A 19,111-nucleotide genomic window follows, 5' to 3' on the forward strand; every position below is an offset into this window, starting at 1 on the left:
TAGATTTCCCTAATTTTGACAGTTTTCTAACATATTCATTATCAGTTTTCTTCTTAGCTTTCTTATCTTCTTATAAAAACATTTAACAGGGGACTGAAAGCAGATTGACTGCTGCACAAAGAGGGAGTTCAGATTTAGATCCTGGATGCCAGAGCTTTAATTTGGAGAACAACGGGGAAAAAGGTGTCAAATAATGTCCCCACCCACACACACAGTGCTGCACTGCACAGTGGTAGGAAAGAGCAGATTGGTGATGTGGAATAAAGTAACACCAGACTGCAAATTCATTTTGTATGTAGACTTAAACTTGTCCGTTAATATATGAGAGCAAATTGATGGATGAGGATGTTGCATTTCCTTATATTGAATGTTTTTGGAGTTTTTTGGTAGAGTTTAATATCCTTTTCTCCTTTCACTCATTATGTTGAAGTGAAATATATGGATGTTCGCTAACAAAATCTCATGCATATTTTTTTAGCTTTCCGATACGGAAAAAAGCTTGCTTAGCCCTGAAGCTTCTTGTTAGCTGTTTAGCCATTTCTGGTTAAAGAGTCCAGAGTGACTAATAAATATATCTCACACTGGGGATGCTTGAGGTGCTGCACCCTCATGCTCAGCTGAGGGAGACTTGTCTCCTTGAACCCATGCTGATCTGGAAAAGATTATGGCCTTGAGACAAGGATAAAAGAACATTTTATAGACACATGCAATCACTTACTTCTGTCAAAAGAACCACACATTCGGAACAGACGAAACATTCTCTGATTTTGCTGTAGGTGAGAGGAGGGAAAGTATAATGCAGTTGTGAGGGAGTGATACCTGGTTTGTTGCAAAAGTCAAATTTATAGCCTTTAATATCTTTTTTCTGTAAAGCAATCTTTTTGGACATGTTACATGATTCGATGTTTGCTATTAAGGCAGTGTAAGGACACTTTAGTGACAAATTTTGCAATTAAATTATCAACAATATGGTTGTTGATCCTTTTTTTTTTATTACTATTATTTTATCTTGCTAGTCCCTGCATCTTTATGTTGAACATTTTATGCTCCACACATTTATAGTTCAACTATAATGCTGAATCTTGTATTCCTGACTGAAAAATGGGAATCTTTGATATTCAAGATAAAAAAAAAAAGAATAAAAAATAGTGTTTTTGTTGCACTTGGCCAGTACGTGTTTTTTTTTTTACTTTTTGCAAGGCATTTTTTATTGACACATTATCAATTAATTGTAATTAAGATGTTTGTGTCATAAAAAGAACACTTACCATTGGAAAATTAGCCTATAATTTTAACAGACAAAAATAAAGCTTGGATCAAAGAAGTAGGAAAGAGACCCATGACAATTTTAGTGGATCAACAGCTCAGATACTAGTACATGTGTTTTCTACAAACCCTGCCTTCAGTGGTTAGAAATAAAGCCTCTGTTAAAACAAACCCATAAGAACTGCTATTTGCAGTTCACCAAAAGCCTCTCAGTGGATAAAGAAAACATGATCTTATTATATTGGACAGCAGAGCTGAGAGGAAATAATTGAAAGAAGGGTCGAGCAAAATCCTGGACAGTTTTGGAATAAAACCTGTTTAAAGCTGCAATAGACTTGAGACTGGGGGAAGTGGTTTATCTTTAAGCAGGTAAATTACGCAAGAAATCCAGCCAAATATTCTCATGTAGCAGAATTGTTCAGCCAAAGTCCAGACCTGACTTCAGTTTAGGATAAATATAAGGTATTATAATTAATGTTGAGGAACTATCCATCCAGCCTAACTTAGCTTTTACAAGACAAAATCCCAATCCCTAGATGTGCAAAGCTGACAGAAATGCAGCCAATATTGTCCCAAATTTGGGTTCTACAAATTTTTGATCCATTATCCTAATTGCAGTTTTTAAAAAATTAAGGGACATAATATACATAATTACTTTTGCAAAGCACTGTAATCCCCTTGTGCTCAAATGTTGTTTTCTCGTTCTGCTGTATCACAGATTGATTAGTAATTTCTAACTGCAGAGTAAAAATGAATTTTATATTTAATATAAATTTTCTTACAATTTGTTTATTTGAAGCTAATGCTTTATATGTTGATGTTCTTACTGGAGCAAATTAGATTTTTTTTTTTTTGGTTTTCCTTTCTGCGCCTCCTGTTTGTTAGAAGGGTACATAGAGCAGCTATTTGTTATATAAAACAGCCTTTTTGGAACAGGTATCTGTTCAGAAGGGCATTTATGTACACCCATCAGTTACAGAGCAATCTGTGTTATTTTTGGCTGTGGTCTTAATGCTTCCCTACAAATAACAAAGTCCATTACAATAAAAATGTAAAAATATGCATTTGAAATCTGCATTTCTTTTTAATCGAGATTTTTAGAATAACCTTATGTGCCTCTCTTGTCAATTTAATTTAAAGAAAGAACACATTAGTATGTTTTCTCAACATCTTTTTCTGTTTGTTTTTTCCTACAGAGTGGTATGGCGTTAACCTACGACCCAACGGCAATGCAGAATGGGTAGGTTGTGTGTTTTCTTCTTTAATTACATTGCACATTTAGTATTTATAACAAGACATTTGTGATCTTTACCTTTAAGTTTAATGTTCTGCAAAATATACTTTGGTTAAAACGAATTATCACTGTCAGTGATTTTTTTATGCTGAAGTGTCAAGCTCATTAAACAGCTTCACAGCTGTACAAAATGTGTCAGTTGAATATTAAAAGTGATATGCAGAAGCACTTGAAGGTATGTCTCCATGTTTATGTACTCACACTGAAGAACAGTTTGGCAAGACACACATTTCCTGTCAATCTGGCTCTGACTCTTGCAGATGGAGCATTTATTTATGCACCTTTGCATACCAGCTGTCAGACATGTTAGTTCTAATTGCAGATTGTGATATTGGGCGGTGTTGCAGTCTTGCTGCAAGACTTTCGTCACCTTAGCTATCTGCAGAAATGGGTTGAACTCAGAGAGCAGGGTGTGTAGAGTTTGAGAAGGAAATTGGAGATTGGTCATGTCTGCTAGGAAGGCATCTGGTGAACTGTTCTCAGGAGATGCTTGCTTCCAGCTCTGTGTTCCCTTTCTTTTCCTGTCTGCTCCATCAGCTGTCCTTTTCTTTCATTAATAATTTCCTCAACTACACAACTAGATCAGCCTTTTGCTGGTCTTTGCATTTTTGTCCCATCTTAAATATCAGTCCCTGTTCTGCCCACTCAGCCTTATGCTCCAGGGTTAAAAGAATATTTTTTGGCATTTTTGACATATCAACAATGTTTTAACTCATACTGTCTTCTATTCATTCTTGCTTTCTGTGTTCAAACAGCTGCTTTAATTGTAGTATATGCAAGCATTAAACCATGCTCATCCACAAGCATCTTTGCACTTTGGGCTGTTTAAGCCCTCTCTGACCTCTCTTCTGAGGTCATCCAAGCTTCTTCCGGCAAAGCACTAAACGACTGTGAAATGCTAATGTAGCTAATTAGAGAGGCAAAATGTTGGGAGGGAAGGATTTTGAATAAAAATGGAGGGATGAACAGGGTTAGGAGGAGGGCAAAGGCAATGAATGAAAGTCAGCCCAAGGATAGAGGAAGGGTATGAATAGATTACAGGTTTGTCAGTCACTCTGAATTCAGCTGGTTTTAAGGACATAAAGCCATTATTTGTATGGATTACAAGAGATATATCAGCCAAATTGTTTTTTTCTGGAGTTTTCCCCTTTTTTAACTAAAAATGAATCAAACACTATAGGTATAGACTAACCCTTGGACCCAGAAGGTGTCATCCTTTTTCCATTTGAGGAACATAACGTTAGACCTAAAAGACCTGACTCTCATCCTCGGTTATACACATTTTTGTTGGAACCACTCCAGTCAACTCTTAATAAAAAAATAAAAAAAAGAAAAGTTAAGACTCTAAACTTTCCCAATCAGACATTCCCCTCTCTGTCCAGTCCATCAATTTCACAAACAGGATTGGGGGTAGGATTATAGTAGTCAAGACATCTGACACAGCTCTTGCTTTGGTTGTACAAGAAACATTGATCCATTAAAAGTACTTCCATATCCCCATGTCACAGCATAAATTTTCATAAACTACTTTGACATTGAGGACAGACTCATAAGTAATCTCTCTTCAGTTGTGATGTTCAAGTACCCTGCAAGTTCATACTCATGTTGAAGGACTGACATTTGTTCTGACCCTCACCTGTTGTCCTGATATACAGTTTGTAATAAAAAGAACAAGATTTCAAGTGAAAAAATCTGAAATGAGCTTCATACTTTGAGTAGCCAGACTCAGGGTTAAGGAGAGAATGAGGCAATTCACCCAGAAGGAGTTTGCAGAAGATGCTAGGTGTCATTATTGGTGGTTTAGTCATCCCATTGGAATGCCTACACATATAAAAGTTTGGTTTCAAGTCCCTCTGAGAGGGGGAAATGAAACAGCTAGCGAATAGACTAGGGACTGGGAACTCCCAAAATGATGAAGAGGGTATCCTTGGTTTTCATATTTGTAACCTCTGCACTCTCCTAAAACTCGCAGACAATGAATGATTACATTTGACTGTATATTGTCTGTTTTTTTTTTTCTTAAGTCATTAAACCATTGAGTATCTCTGCAGGCCTTTGTTAACACCCCGTCATGATATTCCATATTGATTTAGCCCACATGCAGAACACACTCAGGAGTCAGGTGAAAAGTTTAAAAATGTATTTACAAAAGATGAAGAATGATCAGGAAATCCAGGAAATGGACACTTGGCTTAAGGCGACAGTTTGGATCTGGAGAAAGCTGAATAGTTTGGGCTGTGGTTGAAGAGAATGTTTGCTTTGATAAAGATCAGTCTTACAGTTCTCGAAGAAGCAATCTGCTTGGGGGTGTTCCACAGTGAACAAAGCGGCTGGTTTGATCCAAAATTCTGAGCATGGAAACACTTGGAAACAAAGTCCAGTGGATTGTTTTTTTTTTTTTTTTTACTTTTTTTGGTTGGAGGGCAAGCAGAGCACGATAACAGAATAGATTCAAACACATTCAGCTTAGGCTTTAACCGGAGGATGTTGCAGGTTATCTCTGAGGTAGGAACTGAGCTGAATAGAGTTTCAGGAACTTGGTAACCGAGAGACAAAAGCACAGGGTCAAAGGAGCACTAGGAAGCATACAGAGGCAGATTAGCTAGAGACTGCCAGCGATGGTTAAACCTCTGGCAAAGAGGTGCTGGCTGGAAAGCTTCTTATACTTCTGTGTTGAAGAACATCTGTAGCTGCCGATGCGACGGTGCCTGCTTATGGCTCCTGCTGGATGACGGGAGGCACCGCAGGACCAGGCTGGAGATAAAATTCAAGACCCAAACACTAACCATTTCCTTGTTGAAAAGTCACTACGGTCCTTATCACGAAATGTATTACTACTCACAAATTTTTCAAAACTCCAAATTCCCAACTATATACTCAGATCATTCCAGATGTGTGTTCCTTTTATTCTGCTTACCATTACATGCTAGGTTATTGCAATATTTAAGTGGCTATGCTGGAGTCCCCATTGACAGTTTGCTGCTCAAAGCTAATAGCCTCTATCAATAACCTTGGATCTGTCCTCTGCCTACTACTTCCTATTCTCAATACCCATCAGTCTGATGAAAATACAATAAATACAATCAGGGAGCTATATTGAATAACCCAGTCGCTGTTCCTCATTTGTATTCATCAGTGACAGTAATGCAGTATCTGTAATACAAGCCATATATTAATTATGGCCTAAAAGATGAATCCATGTCAGGGCTTTATCAGTACTGGAGTTTGTTTTCTTATCATCAATACCTCTGCAAACAAGTTTCCTGCTTCAGGTCCATCTTGGTTAAATCTGCGTTTACTGAGAAATGTCAATATGGAAAACACCATTAGGTCTGAAAGCAAATGTACACTGCCTTAATTGCTGCAATTTTATAATGTACTTTATATTTTCAAGTTTCTCCAAAACATTTAAACTCTCAATCATACCCGACACTGGTTTTGGAAAACCTCCATTTGAAAATGTACAATACACAAAGCAACTTTATGTTTGATTATTTATTTATTTTTTTTTTATTAGAAAAACTGAAATAAATAAAATGTTCTTTTAAGTCTTTGTGAAAATCATTTGCAGACTTTGGCCTTCTGAAACCATCAGCAAACAGAACAACTGTTTAAACTCAATATGAAAATTTGCCAGACTTTCAGTGCCATCTTCATCCGTTGTTCTTTCAGAATTTTTGACCTTGAAATGCAGTCCAGCCCTTTTGAAATCAGTTGAATGACTCACATCTAGGTTTTTTTTTTTTGTTTTAGTGTTTTTTTTGTTGTTGTTTGTTTGTTTTAGCTGAAAGTTAACATATTTTATTGATATATAACTTTTTTTTCAGAATCCTGTTTCAGAATTTGTATTATTTTGTAAATAAGATCAATGTAAGCCTTGAGGCAAACTTTTTGATTGTGTTTTTTCTGACATCAATGATAAACTGTAGACTTCAACCGTTCCCAATTCCCCAGTTTGAGAACAGTTCCCTACATTATTCAAGTTGTCACTCAAGACTTTTTTCCAAGTTTTTTTTTTGCCATGATAAACTTACTTTTGAACATTTCTGTTGATGGTTTCCTCTTTTGCATTTATCTTACACAAACATCAATACTTTTCTCCATATTGTGTCAGATAGAAAATAGCCCTCATCCTTTTCTGTACCCCTTTCATTGGATCTTTTCTGACGACACAAAACAAACCCAGAAAACATTTCTCAAAATATACAAAACCACAAAATATTCTGTACGTTTATGTGAACAGTGCCGTCTTGTCATCACAAGTCCAGAACAGTTTATCCTGCCTGAGGAAATTAGTAATAAATGGTACGAGGGAGAATTTCTGCAGAATCCACTATATGTAGTCTAGGTGGAAGTGAATAAACTGATTACTCGCCTTCATTCGCCTATGACCCAGCCAATCAGCTTTTAACCACGCCTCCTCGAAAGCCAATCAGCATCCATTTTCTTAAAAGGCCTCCGATCCGCAACTCGTCTTCTACTCTTTCTACTGATTGTCTTTTCTCTCTGTGTGAGTTTTTCAGATTGAAATCAAAATCCAGAATATCCTGCAATATACAATAGAGGCTGACTCTGGTTCTATAGCAAAGGGTCCCCAAGTCCAGCTCCTAAGAGCTACAGCACCACCCTAGAACTAGATGCCTCTCTTGAGTGGCTCTTTACCAGATGGAGAAGAGATGCATCTAAAGGTTGTAGGGTGGTAACTCTCCAGAACCAGACTGGGGAACACCTGTTATGGAGTCTCTCTTTTTAGATGAAAACCAAAAGATTATTTCTGCTTGATCACCACACCCTTGGAGATTGTCTGAATTTCGTGTATGAATGTATTCATTTTTTTTACTCAAGCCAAATAATAAGGGCAGCCATGGAGATTATGACATGTGTTTTTTATTTATTTATTATTTTAAATCAGAAAGTTAAAAACCATTTACATGTATTTATAAGTGACAGTGCCAGAGACACATAGAGGAGAGTTTCTCCTTTTGTCTCTAAATCTCTCTTGCCTTCCCTACCTTGCACCATTATTCAACCAACAGACACCTTAGGATCGATCGGGCACAGCAACATGGGCTGGCGGATGAAACATGTCCTCTCTAGAAACACAATGATAAATAAAGCACTGTGAGCCACAGCATTGTACAGCTGCAGGGTTATGAGGGTAAAATAAAGCAAGCAAAGAGGAAAAGAACATATTCAGAAGGGCAGATAAAGGTGTAGGTTGAAGAATAAACAGAGTGTAAAAAGCTGATGTTACACATACGGCTCATCCTCCGTTTGTGTAGGTGGAAACATAAAGGGCAATATTGAAAGATTTCACCCACCAACGCATTAGGGGGGTAATTCATTATCATGCATGGCAAAAGAACCGTCTCCTTTGTAGAATGATGTGCTCTCAAATGCAGTGTCAAGTTTCATTCTAAGATGACTTTGATGGTTTGACTCAGAATGAAGCTGCAATATTTACTGTTTCCATGATTTCTTTGATGATGTCTGATTCATTTTGTCAGCGTTGACTTAAAATGCACTGGGTAGATGAAAACAAAGTGGAGCTTTCTTTCACCTTTGCACGAGGCTATGCAAAGTTTGTAGAACAAGGACCGATCGTGCAAATACGATGCAGAGATAAAAAAGACCTTTGACACATACTTGTTATTAATATTTATTACAATTTTGTTTTTGTGCTTCTTAGATTCTACCCTTCACCCTATAGCATCTCGACCAATCGGATGATTGCACAAACATCAATCACGCCCTTCATTGCTGCTTCCCCTGTCTCCACATATCAGGTGGGTTGACCCTCCCGAGTCTTGCTATAGTAAATTTAGGATTTTTAAGGGAAAACGTAAGAAATCTGCATTTCTACAATTTCATACTTTAGTTTATATTGAAATAGTATAAAAAATGAAAATCTAATCATATAAATCCTGTTTTACAGCATAGACTTCCATAGTCTCCATTTATTCCACACTGTTCTCTTTAAGTTAACTCTTCTTCTGCCTTATACTGTATGCATACAATTAAATTATTATTCATTGTTGCTGGTGTTTCACATCAGATTTTTAAACCTAGTGATTGATTGTTGCAAGAAAATGGAAAGCTATAGTAGAGTTATGGAGTCTGGCAGATGTATTCCTACATCATAAAGCTATTTTCATATTACATCTATGTTTAAATGCAACATGTCACACATTGAGTAGTGAATGTTGATCAAGTTTAAGTCAGCTCATTTACATATTCACATGTTGTCTCAAGGTATTTTACAGAGACAAAACAGCCAGATTCGTTAGAAAAGCCAATTGATTGCATCCAGCCAGTGACTTGCAGGACATGCTTCTTCCTGGATGAGCTTGCGGCAACAATTTTTGCTTGTATTTTGAGGTTGACTCTTCAGTAATCCCTTAAACCAACCATGCACGTAGCGACAATGGAGAGGAAAAACCTTTTAACAGGAAGAAACCTCCATCTGCCAAGGCTGACTGGGGTTAAGGGAGACAGAAACAGACATACAGAAAGAAGCAGAGATTTTAATAACAGTTACTGTTAACTAGCCTCACAGTAACAAAGTAGTTTTGAAAAGTGTGGCATGCATTTTTATTAAACCAATTTTACTGTAAAGTGCAAACAGGCGTTATTGGCTTGCAAGAGAACCTTAATCAAAATAGCATAAATCAGACAATAGAACACATGAGATGTCAGTTATGGATCATTTTAAAACAGAGTCAGGTGAATCATTCACAAAAAAATAAATAAATGAAAGCATGGGAAAAAAGGAAAGCCACGTGTTGCAAGATATGCTCTAATTTGTTCTATATTTCTATTTCAGTGTTTTGAAACTGCTCTTTTATACGTACTCACATCAAACCATCTGTGATTCTTTACAAACGTGAGCTGTTTCTTGTTTAACAGTTTATCAAACAGGTTTCTGTGCGGACAGCCTCCTCCCACCTAGATTTGAAAAAAAAACAACAAAAAAAAAACAACAAAAAAAAAAAAAAAAAAAAAAGGCAAAGGCCGACATTCAGCAGAGCAAAAATTCCTCCTTCCTTAAGCAAACCTAGAAGGAAACCTGCGTACGTTACACAGCTTTACCTCCTCACAGACCCACACATACTGTTGACAGGCCAACATGAACATTTGCATTATATTCCTAAAGTTATAAACTGTACTGTATCTTACATGTGGCAGAGTTGCCTTTAGGGACTGTTGGAAACAGAAGAAGATGAAAGTAGTGATATGTGACCAAGAGAGCTTTGATGATGTAACCCTCACTGTGAAGCAGTAACTGTTGGATAGTTTTGTTCTCTGTGGTCTTTCAAACTTGTCATAATTACAGCTTAACTTAAAGTACAGCAAACCCTCTGTTTCCGCCGTGTTCTGCCACAGGGACTAATGATTAAATCTTTCATTCTTTTGTTTTCTCATCTAAATTAATTTCCTTTTATTTTGGATTTAGAAGCTGTTTACTAAAATCTTCTTCCTTCATATTTCTTGGTTGTCATTCTGCATCATCCTATTGCTCATCCTCTCCCTAATTAATCACTTTAATTTTGGTCATGTCTTTTCTTTTCTCCTACTTCCCATCCTTACAAATTCCAAGTCCGTTATCTGATATAATTGTTGTCTCCTCCGGCTTTCTCTTCTCCATTTCTTTTCTCTGCGTAGGTCCAGAGTACATCATGGATGCCACATCAACAATATGTTATGCAACCTACAGTAAGTCCTCAGAGGCATACTTTTTCTTTTGATTTTTCATCATTTGATATCAAGTCATTTTCTGCATTCAGTTGCCGCTTGCACTGATGTTTTATTTTATGTCTGTCTTACATTTCATTATTATCAGGGTTGAAAACATGAGCACTTACTTTTCGAATTCAGCACTAGTAAAAAATTATCTTAGTGTACTTTAAGATTCAGGTTAATCTTTATTTAGCATTTCTTTAGAATTTAGAAATTAAAATTACACTTATGACAATTATTCACTGTCTGAAGAAAACAACTGATGCTAGAAAGATTTAATTAACTGTAGGATCTAGAAACTAACTCATATTAAGTCTTTTTTTTTTTCATCTTTACATTTCACTCCCCTTCTGCTTTTTCAGTGTCTCTGTTATGTGCTTCCTTCAAGCAGATGGAAGCTCAGCAGAGCTGCTTTTTAAATCAATTATAAAACATTGCTCCCTGCTGGTTTGAAAAGGAATTGCACATACAGATTTGCACAAATACTTTAAATCCTGTGTCTATATACATTTTTCTGTGAGAAATATGAGAGATATTGCTTTCCCTAAAAGCAAAAATACTAAAGAAAGTTGTTGCAAAACCCACCCACACTTGCTATAGATTTACACAAACACTCATATATTGACACTGAGAGTAGGCGTATAGTCAATAAACACTATAGACTACTGGTTTCCTCTTCTGCTCTAAAACTAATCATTTACACAATATCCTGATACAAACTCTGAGCTTTGTTTCTTTTGGCTATCCAGGGACTAGAAACAACTAGTTAGAAACAACTGATCCCACAAAGGCTTCTCTCTAAGCACAGCACAAAGTCTGAGCCAAAGTCTGTCCTGTAATATATTTCTACAGCAGCATAGGGAATAAAAAATCTGTACCCTTGTTGACTCAAGCAGCAGAGTCCAGTATTTAATTAGAGGGAGAAGGAAGGCACAGTGTTGTCCTGCCTGTACTCGTCTCACAAGCTGATTACTGTTCAGTGCAGCGGGGCCAATGGATTACAAAATCATTGGAAGAATAGATTCACATTGCAGTAACCTTGGAGGCCTCAGATGGAAAAAATAAAAAAAAAAAAAACTCAAAGGTAAAAGTGAAGAAAATAGGATGCAGAAGGAGAAAGAGAGTCTGGAAAAATTAAAACTTATTTGTGGAAATAAATCTTTTATTTAGGTATAAATATTTTATTTTTTTTGTTTTTTTCATTATAACAATTTAAGCACACTGTAAGCTTTGGTAAGCAGTACAACGGCTCTTGATGCATTGCAGGACAGATTTCATCTAAAAAAAAGTGTGGAAAGGTTAAAAGATCACTAAATCTAGAAATTAGGGAAAAAATATTTACATGAACGGCACAGTTAAAGAGAAATTTCCTTAATCTTGTGTAAACAATTCTGTCCTGATTTCAACAGCTGTTTATTCCTCTGTTAAAGATCTTGGTATCTGTCTGTCCACAGTTTGGGTCCTTTACAGGAGAAACTGGACTGACCAAACTTGTTTTGAACTTAAGGACACCCTCTGACAAAGGCTACAGTAGATTGTCTCTCAGTGACCTCAGCACAAATACTGTCAGAAAAACTATTTAAAGTGGTTGAAGCTTCTTCATTGCTTATTTAGTGCAACTTCTTGGTGGAATGAGTATTAATGAATATGATCACTTTTAATCCATATCTGCCAGGGTTCAGACATTTCTTAGCTGTGCTTTTCACTTTAACATTGGATTTCCGGTCATAGATACTCTGTAATGTCCAGCCTAAAGCAACTCACTATCTATCAATTTCCATTCAGTATATATATTATTAATTGGACGAATCAACATTTTTTACACAGAAATAATGCCCTGCGGCAGACTGGCGACCTGTTCAGGGTGTACCCTGCCTCTCATCCATAAACCAGATGGATAGAACACAGAAATATTCACTTATTTAAAAAAAAAATGTATTTCCTGCTTAAAGTTTATTTTCAATAGCTTCATTCTTACAGAATAGACTCTGAAACATATTGTAATTCACAAACATGACTTGAATCTGTTCACAATAACTTTAATATTTAGCTGCTCTGTTTTTGAATCGGTAACCATGTGGTGGAGATTTAATGTTTTGTTGGCCTTTTAAACAGTCTAAATATGCTAGGACTTTTATTGCTCCATTCCTGTTGTCCCAGTTTCCTAGCTCTCTTTTGCTTCTTATCTATTTTGCACATCTAAAAAACATTCTGCTCTTATGCTAGATCAAAATTCTGTCCATGCAAAAGGATAATACCCATCTGTAAGTCAACTTTCAAAACACATGTCCCTTCTTATTATTTGGCAGGCTGCTTGATATGACAGCTTAAAACTTGCAAGAAGAGAGACAGAAATAACAGAAAGAAGAGGGCGAGGGCTTGTAGAGGTAGAAAAAAAATACCAAAAACGGTGGATGTCACAGTGTAAAGAAAAGAGAAACAGGCTCAGAGAAAGAAGAGGGAAGGAAGGGATTACAAGGAATAAATCACAGCAAAGAAAAGAAAACAACTTCTGCAAAAGAATGTCTGAGCTGTGTGCTTTCAGTTCCAAAACCCTGCCTCTGCATACTCAAAATCCCTATGAGAGTACATGGGGGAAGGCTAGTCATTGTATTTCCTGGATCCAACGCTAGACAAGTTAAACCTGCATCAGGGAGCAAGACGGGGAAAAGAGACAGCAGCTCCTATGGTAGCAAACAATTTCTCTCTGCTGCACCACAGTTTATAACGGCTAACTTTGATAAATGATGCTTGCCACTTGACACATTTAGGCTGACATATTTATGCAGGCTTCCACTTTGCCATAAACACTCTAATATATAGTTGGTGTTCTTGCAGTTTCATTGCATGAAATCTGTAGATTCTATCTCTGCCAAATGTGCTTAGGTGGACTTAGGTAAAAAGAGCTAAATTAATGAGTCATGATGAGGTTAGGATTAACACAAGCAAACAGAGCTGCATCTTCATTTGACAGCTTTGGAAGGAAAGTACACACACGTGCACATAAACACCTGCTCACACAGACATCAGGAGCTTTATGCTCATGTTTTCTGAGATTAAGTGAGAAACGCAAACATTGAATATGCCTTAAACACACTTTAAACAGCACTTTAAGAACTGTGTGTTTCCAAGCATTGGATGATGGCGAGGATTACTTTAACTGAATGTCTGTACAACTTATTTAGTAAGAGGATGTCCTTCTGTATAATTACTTACAAATCCTCATACAGGAAATTAATACATTGCCTCAACCATCCATAGGAAAAATGAGAGCTTACCGGAGAGGGCTGAAATAAGGCAACCTTGGAATTAAACATTCAGATCTTGCCAAGTTAAAATGCCCCAAATGACTTATTAGGACACGGGGTGGACTGTGTGCATCAAACGTTTTGTGCTAAGAGTTTCTGTTTCCTCATTACTGATTGAGTAATAAGCATGTGGGGTCAAAAATATCTTTAAGTAAATAAAGACTCATAGTACTGGCATTAAAAAATAGAGAGAGAAAATCTTGTATATGTTTTACACGCTTATATCCAAGACGTGGGCATGTGTAATGGCAACACTGGTAAACGTGGATAAAGTATTTGAATATTTAAAGGTATAGGTGAGAATTTTCACAAATTTTTGAATAGTCCCTCCCTCTCCACTTTAAAAAGAAAATGCACATGCACAACCCTGTACTACTTCCAGAGAGGGAATGCCTAATAAACATGTGCGGGAGCAGACACAAGTCCATTTCTCCTTGTGCACGCTCTATTTAAAAGTTGCCGTTTGCATCACTCATACAAGCTTACTTTCCAAAAGAAGATTTGCAATTTTTTACTATGTTAGATTCACCACCGGTAAGTGAAAATGAGGACGTACTGTAAACATATCACCAGAATGATTGACAATTAGGCAGACCACTTATATTAATGATCCACCTGGGAAAAAGATCATCCTCCACTATAACTTTTAATTTTTTGTCGCTGTAAAAAAAACTAAATCCTGCTGTGATAAATATTTAGCCAATCCCTTTTATATGATTTTAATTTAATATTTTATTTACCTTTTAGGTGATCATTGTTTCTAAGAACAACTTAATAATAATTCACAACGTTTGGAACATTTCTTTTAGTGTGTTGTCACTGGGCTGAGTGGGGGTCTATTTACAATGTGTCAATGAGCATAAAATCTAGTGCTTAATTTTTTGAAAACATTAGCATTAGATAACCAGGGATCTGTAAATGATATTTAAATATCAAGCTGTAATGGCATATCGATTAGGACCTATGCCAAGAAAAAACCTTTTCTATCCTACCATGCGAAAGATTACCATGTATAGTTGGAACTTTAACTGTGACTTTGTGCTTTATGATGGAAGATGGACTTTTTTGGCAACATTGGACTCTGTATAAAATGAATAATGAATATGATGATAAGCATCTTATGTTAGCTAGCTATTATTTGATTTGGAGTTTCTTTGGATTTTTGGGCTCATTTGGAATGGCATCACTCAACACACATCTCTTAAAAAAAACAGAACTGTAAGCTAAAAATCGAATGAATTATTTGGGTCAACAAAGGGTCTGAGCTTGTAGAAAGACAAAATGTTCTATTAGCAAACTGTGTTGCAGATGGGGCACCAGTGCTAGTGCTTTCTGCTGAAAACAAGTGTTTGCTAGCATACTTTTTTAGCAAAATGAATTTTAGTACTGGGATTAAAGGTTCAATCATTTTACTGTAATAAAACACCCTTACTAAGAGTATGTAAGTATGCAAAACAGATTCTGTCCCTCTTTTTTACCGGTATGTTGTTATTTTGCTTGTGTCAGCCATACATGTATGCAGGTGGATATAAAAACCATAACCAAGCAGTTTCTGTTGTGTAGGAACCTTTTAAATCATCTTTCCTTCTCTGTGTATAAGCAGACACAGTCAGGGTGGATTTAATCTTTTTGAGAGGAAGTTTTTGGGGACAATGAAACCATCTGGACATAAAAGCACACAGACTAAGCAGGAACTTTGATTCTTTGCATGCTTACACGCAAAGGGTCGTGACAAAGCAGCAATTTCTTGTGTTCTATTATAGCATGCCATTATCCCTTATGCTATGTCTTTGAAGCTGTTTCGTTCCTACAACATGCATGGCTTTAAACATTTGAAATAGGTCTGCCTTCGGCTCATCTGCATTACTTATTTTAAGGAATAAAGACAACGAAAAGAAAAAGTGAAAAGAAACAAAAATGAGAGGGGATTTATTTCAAACTCACCTTTGCTTAGGGAAAAGATTCATGTCGCTCTGCCTTGTTTGCCTATCTATTACCCCAGCAGCAATGTCTTACACAAGGAAACATTCACACCAACACATGCTCTACAATGTAGTCTCATCACATTCCAGCTAATGCATTGTGTCCACATTTAGGCACATGCAGAGATAGCCAGTTTAACTCGTGTACAGCTATAAATCAAAGCAGGCAGTTACTCATTATGGCTCTCCTCCTTCTACGTGCTGCTCCTTCTCTCTCCGTGGGAACCTGCTGGGAGACTGAATATAGAAAAAGGAAAAGTCATTATGACAGCAATCAGTTTATTGAGGTGGATGAAAACCTTGGTTGTTAGCTGGATTGTGGTTGGTAAAAATGCCGGGCAGAGAAAAAAGCTTTTTTTTTATAAAAATCTTTCCAGGAAATCTTTTGATGCATCTGTTAGCATTTTTTTCCCCAAGTCCCATAGAGATATGCTGATTAGATTGTGATTCTGGGTACAAGGTTTGCAAAGCATTTCTTAAAACTATGCAGCTGTATTCCCTGAGCAGATCTCCCTGTAAATACAGCAGATTCTTGGACGTGCAAATCACCGCTGTTAACAGCTTTGGCAATCTCTGTATTTTTCTAGGGGGCATACTTGTGATCTAAGTTTCTCGGTTCAAGTGTTTTAAGCTGACAGACTGTAAATACATTGAAAACAGGAGAAAATACATTAAGAAAGGTGCATCCAAGCCACTACAGAGCAGATTTCTGCCAGCTGCAGGGCTTTATTCTAAAATGCAAAACTTTTAGATGTGCTGTTCTTCAACCCTGCCTCAACTTGCATCTGTGGAGGTGCTGACAGCCCTCTGAAGCAGCACCGACACTGCTGATTGTGTCTGCTCTCATGGGGTGTGTAGGTAAACAGTTATCATGGATGAGCAGTGTTTACATCTGCTGGGATGTTGTCAGGCACATCAGCACATGCTGTAAGAAGTCTTGTATTAAGTCTTTTTGCAGAGCCATACAGGTTGTAGCCGCTCTGTATTGGAAAACACAGCTTAGAGCATCAAGGTATTAGACAGTATCAAAGCCTTTCACATGCATAGGATTTACTGTAAAAGCCTCTCTCCTTTCACATGCAGGTGCTGTCAAGCCTGCCTGGCAAGCCAACTGACTTGTTTTATTTCAGTATACAAAGTCAAAACATTTGTAGTCATCATGTTTAACAAGGCCTGGGAGTCCGAACATCTTCTCCTGGCTGTATTTAAACAAATAAAAATAGCCGCTATCCCAGCAGCCAAAGGATGCTTTCATCCACTCACAGTAAAGAACAATTTGGAGTTGCTGTATGATTTTTTAAGGGATAAGAATAAAACTTCAGCTATATTTAAGTAGATAAAAAGTTAATTTTACAAAGAATAACTAAAACTGAGATTCAGACCTGAATGACAGGGGTGGGCAATTCCATTTCCTGAGGGCCAGTATCCTGCAACTTCTACATACAGTATGTCTATGGTCTAACACACCTGATTAAAGTAATTAGATGATTAAGAGGACTCTATAGAAATTGACTGTATACTTAGGGGGCAATTCAGCCAGTCAATTCATTCCTTGGATCAAGGAGAAATCTGAAAGTTGCAGGATAGGAAACTGAACTAGTTGTTTTTTGTACTTCTTTCAGATAATTTAAGCCTCAGCCTGTGACATTTTTATCTCACGTCATTGCTAATAAGATTTTTATTGTAAACCTACCAAAACTTTGTTATCTTTATTTCTTAACTGAAAAGGCTTGACAAGAAAAGCAATTATCAGTGAAGCAGCCAAAAGGTATACTGTAACTCTGTCTGAGCTTCAAAGGTCTAAGGCTCAAGTATTAGAATCTGCTGACAGGATAAGTATTATTTGTGCAATCCACAAATCTTGCCTTTATTGAAGAGTGGGAGGAAGAAAGACATTTTTCTAAAGATCTCATTTAAAGTTTGCTGCAAGCCATGTAGAGAGAGAGAGCGGCAAATAATGTGGAGGAAGGTGTTCTGATGAGATGACACCTAAATGAAAGGAATTTGCTCACATGCAAAATTCTATGTCCATTTCAAAACTAAGACTGGACATTTAGGGGAGCGATAATAAAACAGATTAATGATAGCAATTAGGTGAAGCTAAATGCAAGGATGAATTCAGGTTTTTGTAAAACAGTGACCATGAACATACAGTCAGATCTATCCTGGACTGGTTTGAATTGACAAACATTAATGTGCTAGAATAGCCTAATATCAACCTTGTAATTAGACAATTATACTAAGGAAAACAAGCAACATTATAAATCCCTAAATGTTCAACGTCATGAGTCGGTGGCGTGTAATATAATAAATTTTATTTTCCATTTTCTTTATAAAATAGTTAAATTATGCATTCTTATGCTTTCAGTTCACAATTCTGCAAAGCTTTTAATCAGTCAATCTCATAATATTCAAATGAAACACGCTGAATAAGATGCATACTGTAAGGAGAATGGTTCAAGAACTTTTGAGAGGTAATGTATTATTGGTAACAGTTGTTGAAAACATTAATGCAGAATTACAATCTCTTGATTACAGATGTCTGCAGATCCTTCACTGACTGCTTCTTCCCTTGTCAGATGTCACTACTCCTCCCAACATGCATATTTAAACAGCCCCCATATTAGCTCAGTCAGATTAATGCAAATTTTAGACCCTTCTTGAGGTACAAAGTAGAAAAAAAACCTGCTTTTGCTGAGCTGCTTATGGACGGTGAGAAGCTTTTCTTGAAGCTGCTCCAGGCTGTTTAGGTATATGCAAACCATTATGTCGTTGTGTCTGTTTCTACTCTACAGCCTGTTTCATATTTGTTAGTTTTTGGCTATCTGATCTAATTCACATATAAAGTGCAGGCTCCAGAATAAATAAACAGCAACCCTGCAGTCAAACAGATTTAGCTTTTGACTGTGAAATGCTACATTGTGAAAATAAGAACATACATGTAATGAGGGGCGAGGCTTGCAAAACAAGAGATCATCTTAGGTTGCCATGTTGCTATGCCAAGCTCTAGCAGTTCTGGGAACACACCCTGTAAGCTTTAGATGTTAAGGCTGCAATTACCTTCTTTGTTTTGTTCTGTTTTGTTTTTTCATAGTGTTTAAAGATATGAAAAGGGCTTATCTCCAACACTTCCAGTTATGTTATTTCCAATGATGTTCAAGTCATTTTGCAGAAATGAATCATGTATACCTAAAACAAATGTCAGGAAATGACTTAAAGAGCTCACCTTATCTCATACTTACATTCGTTTTTAGAGTACTTGAGTTGTAATGTCCAAAAAACTGAGCTTTAGAGAAGAGTGGCAAGAAAAAACTGTTTGTTGCAAGAAAAGCGGAAGTGCTGCTTTATTCAAAGAGCTTGGTAAAAAAAAGATGAAGAAGGTGCGTTGGTAAGATGAGACCATTGAATTGTCATTATTATGTGTAAAGAAAATCCATCAGCACTGATCTCAACATTCCTTTTTGTAAACTTGGTGGTTTTCTTCAGCATTGGAATAGAAGTTGTTCAAAGGTTTTAAGAAGATG

At 36.7% G+C, this 19,111-nt stretch overlaps 1 protein-coding gene across 2 annotated transcripts in view; it reads left to right on the forward strand.

The window, feature by feature from the left end:
- LOC107094116 (RNA-binding motif, single-stranded-interacting protein 3-like) overlaps positions 1–19,111 on the forward strand; it is a 164,742-nt gene that overhangs the window by 137,009 nt on the left and 8,622 nt on the right. For both annotated transcript variants that reach the window (XM_015389536.1, XM_015389537.1), the window contains exons 8-10: positions 2,463–2,506; positions 8,250–8,346; positions 10,223–10,273. In XM_015389536.1, the coding sequence (XP_015245022.1) occupies positions 2,463–2,506; positions 8,250–8,346; positions 10,223–10,273 (192 nt within the window). The remainder of the gene's footprint in view (positions 1–2,462; positions 2,507–8,249; positions 8,347–10,222; positions 10,274–19,111) is intronic.

This window comes from Cyprinodon variegatus, unplaced genomic scaffold (assembly GCF_000732505.1).
Source record: "Cyprinodon variegatus isolate N-32 unplaced genomic scaffold, C_variegatus-1.0 Scaffold464, whole genome shotgun sequence".
In the NCBI taxonomy this organism is placed as follows: Eukaryota; Metazoa; Chordata; class Actinopteri; order Cyprinodontiformes; family Cyprinodontidae; genus Cyprinodon; species Cyprinodon variegatus.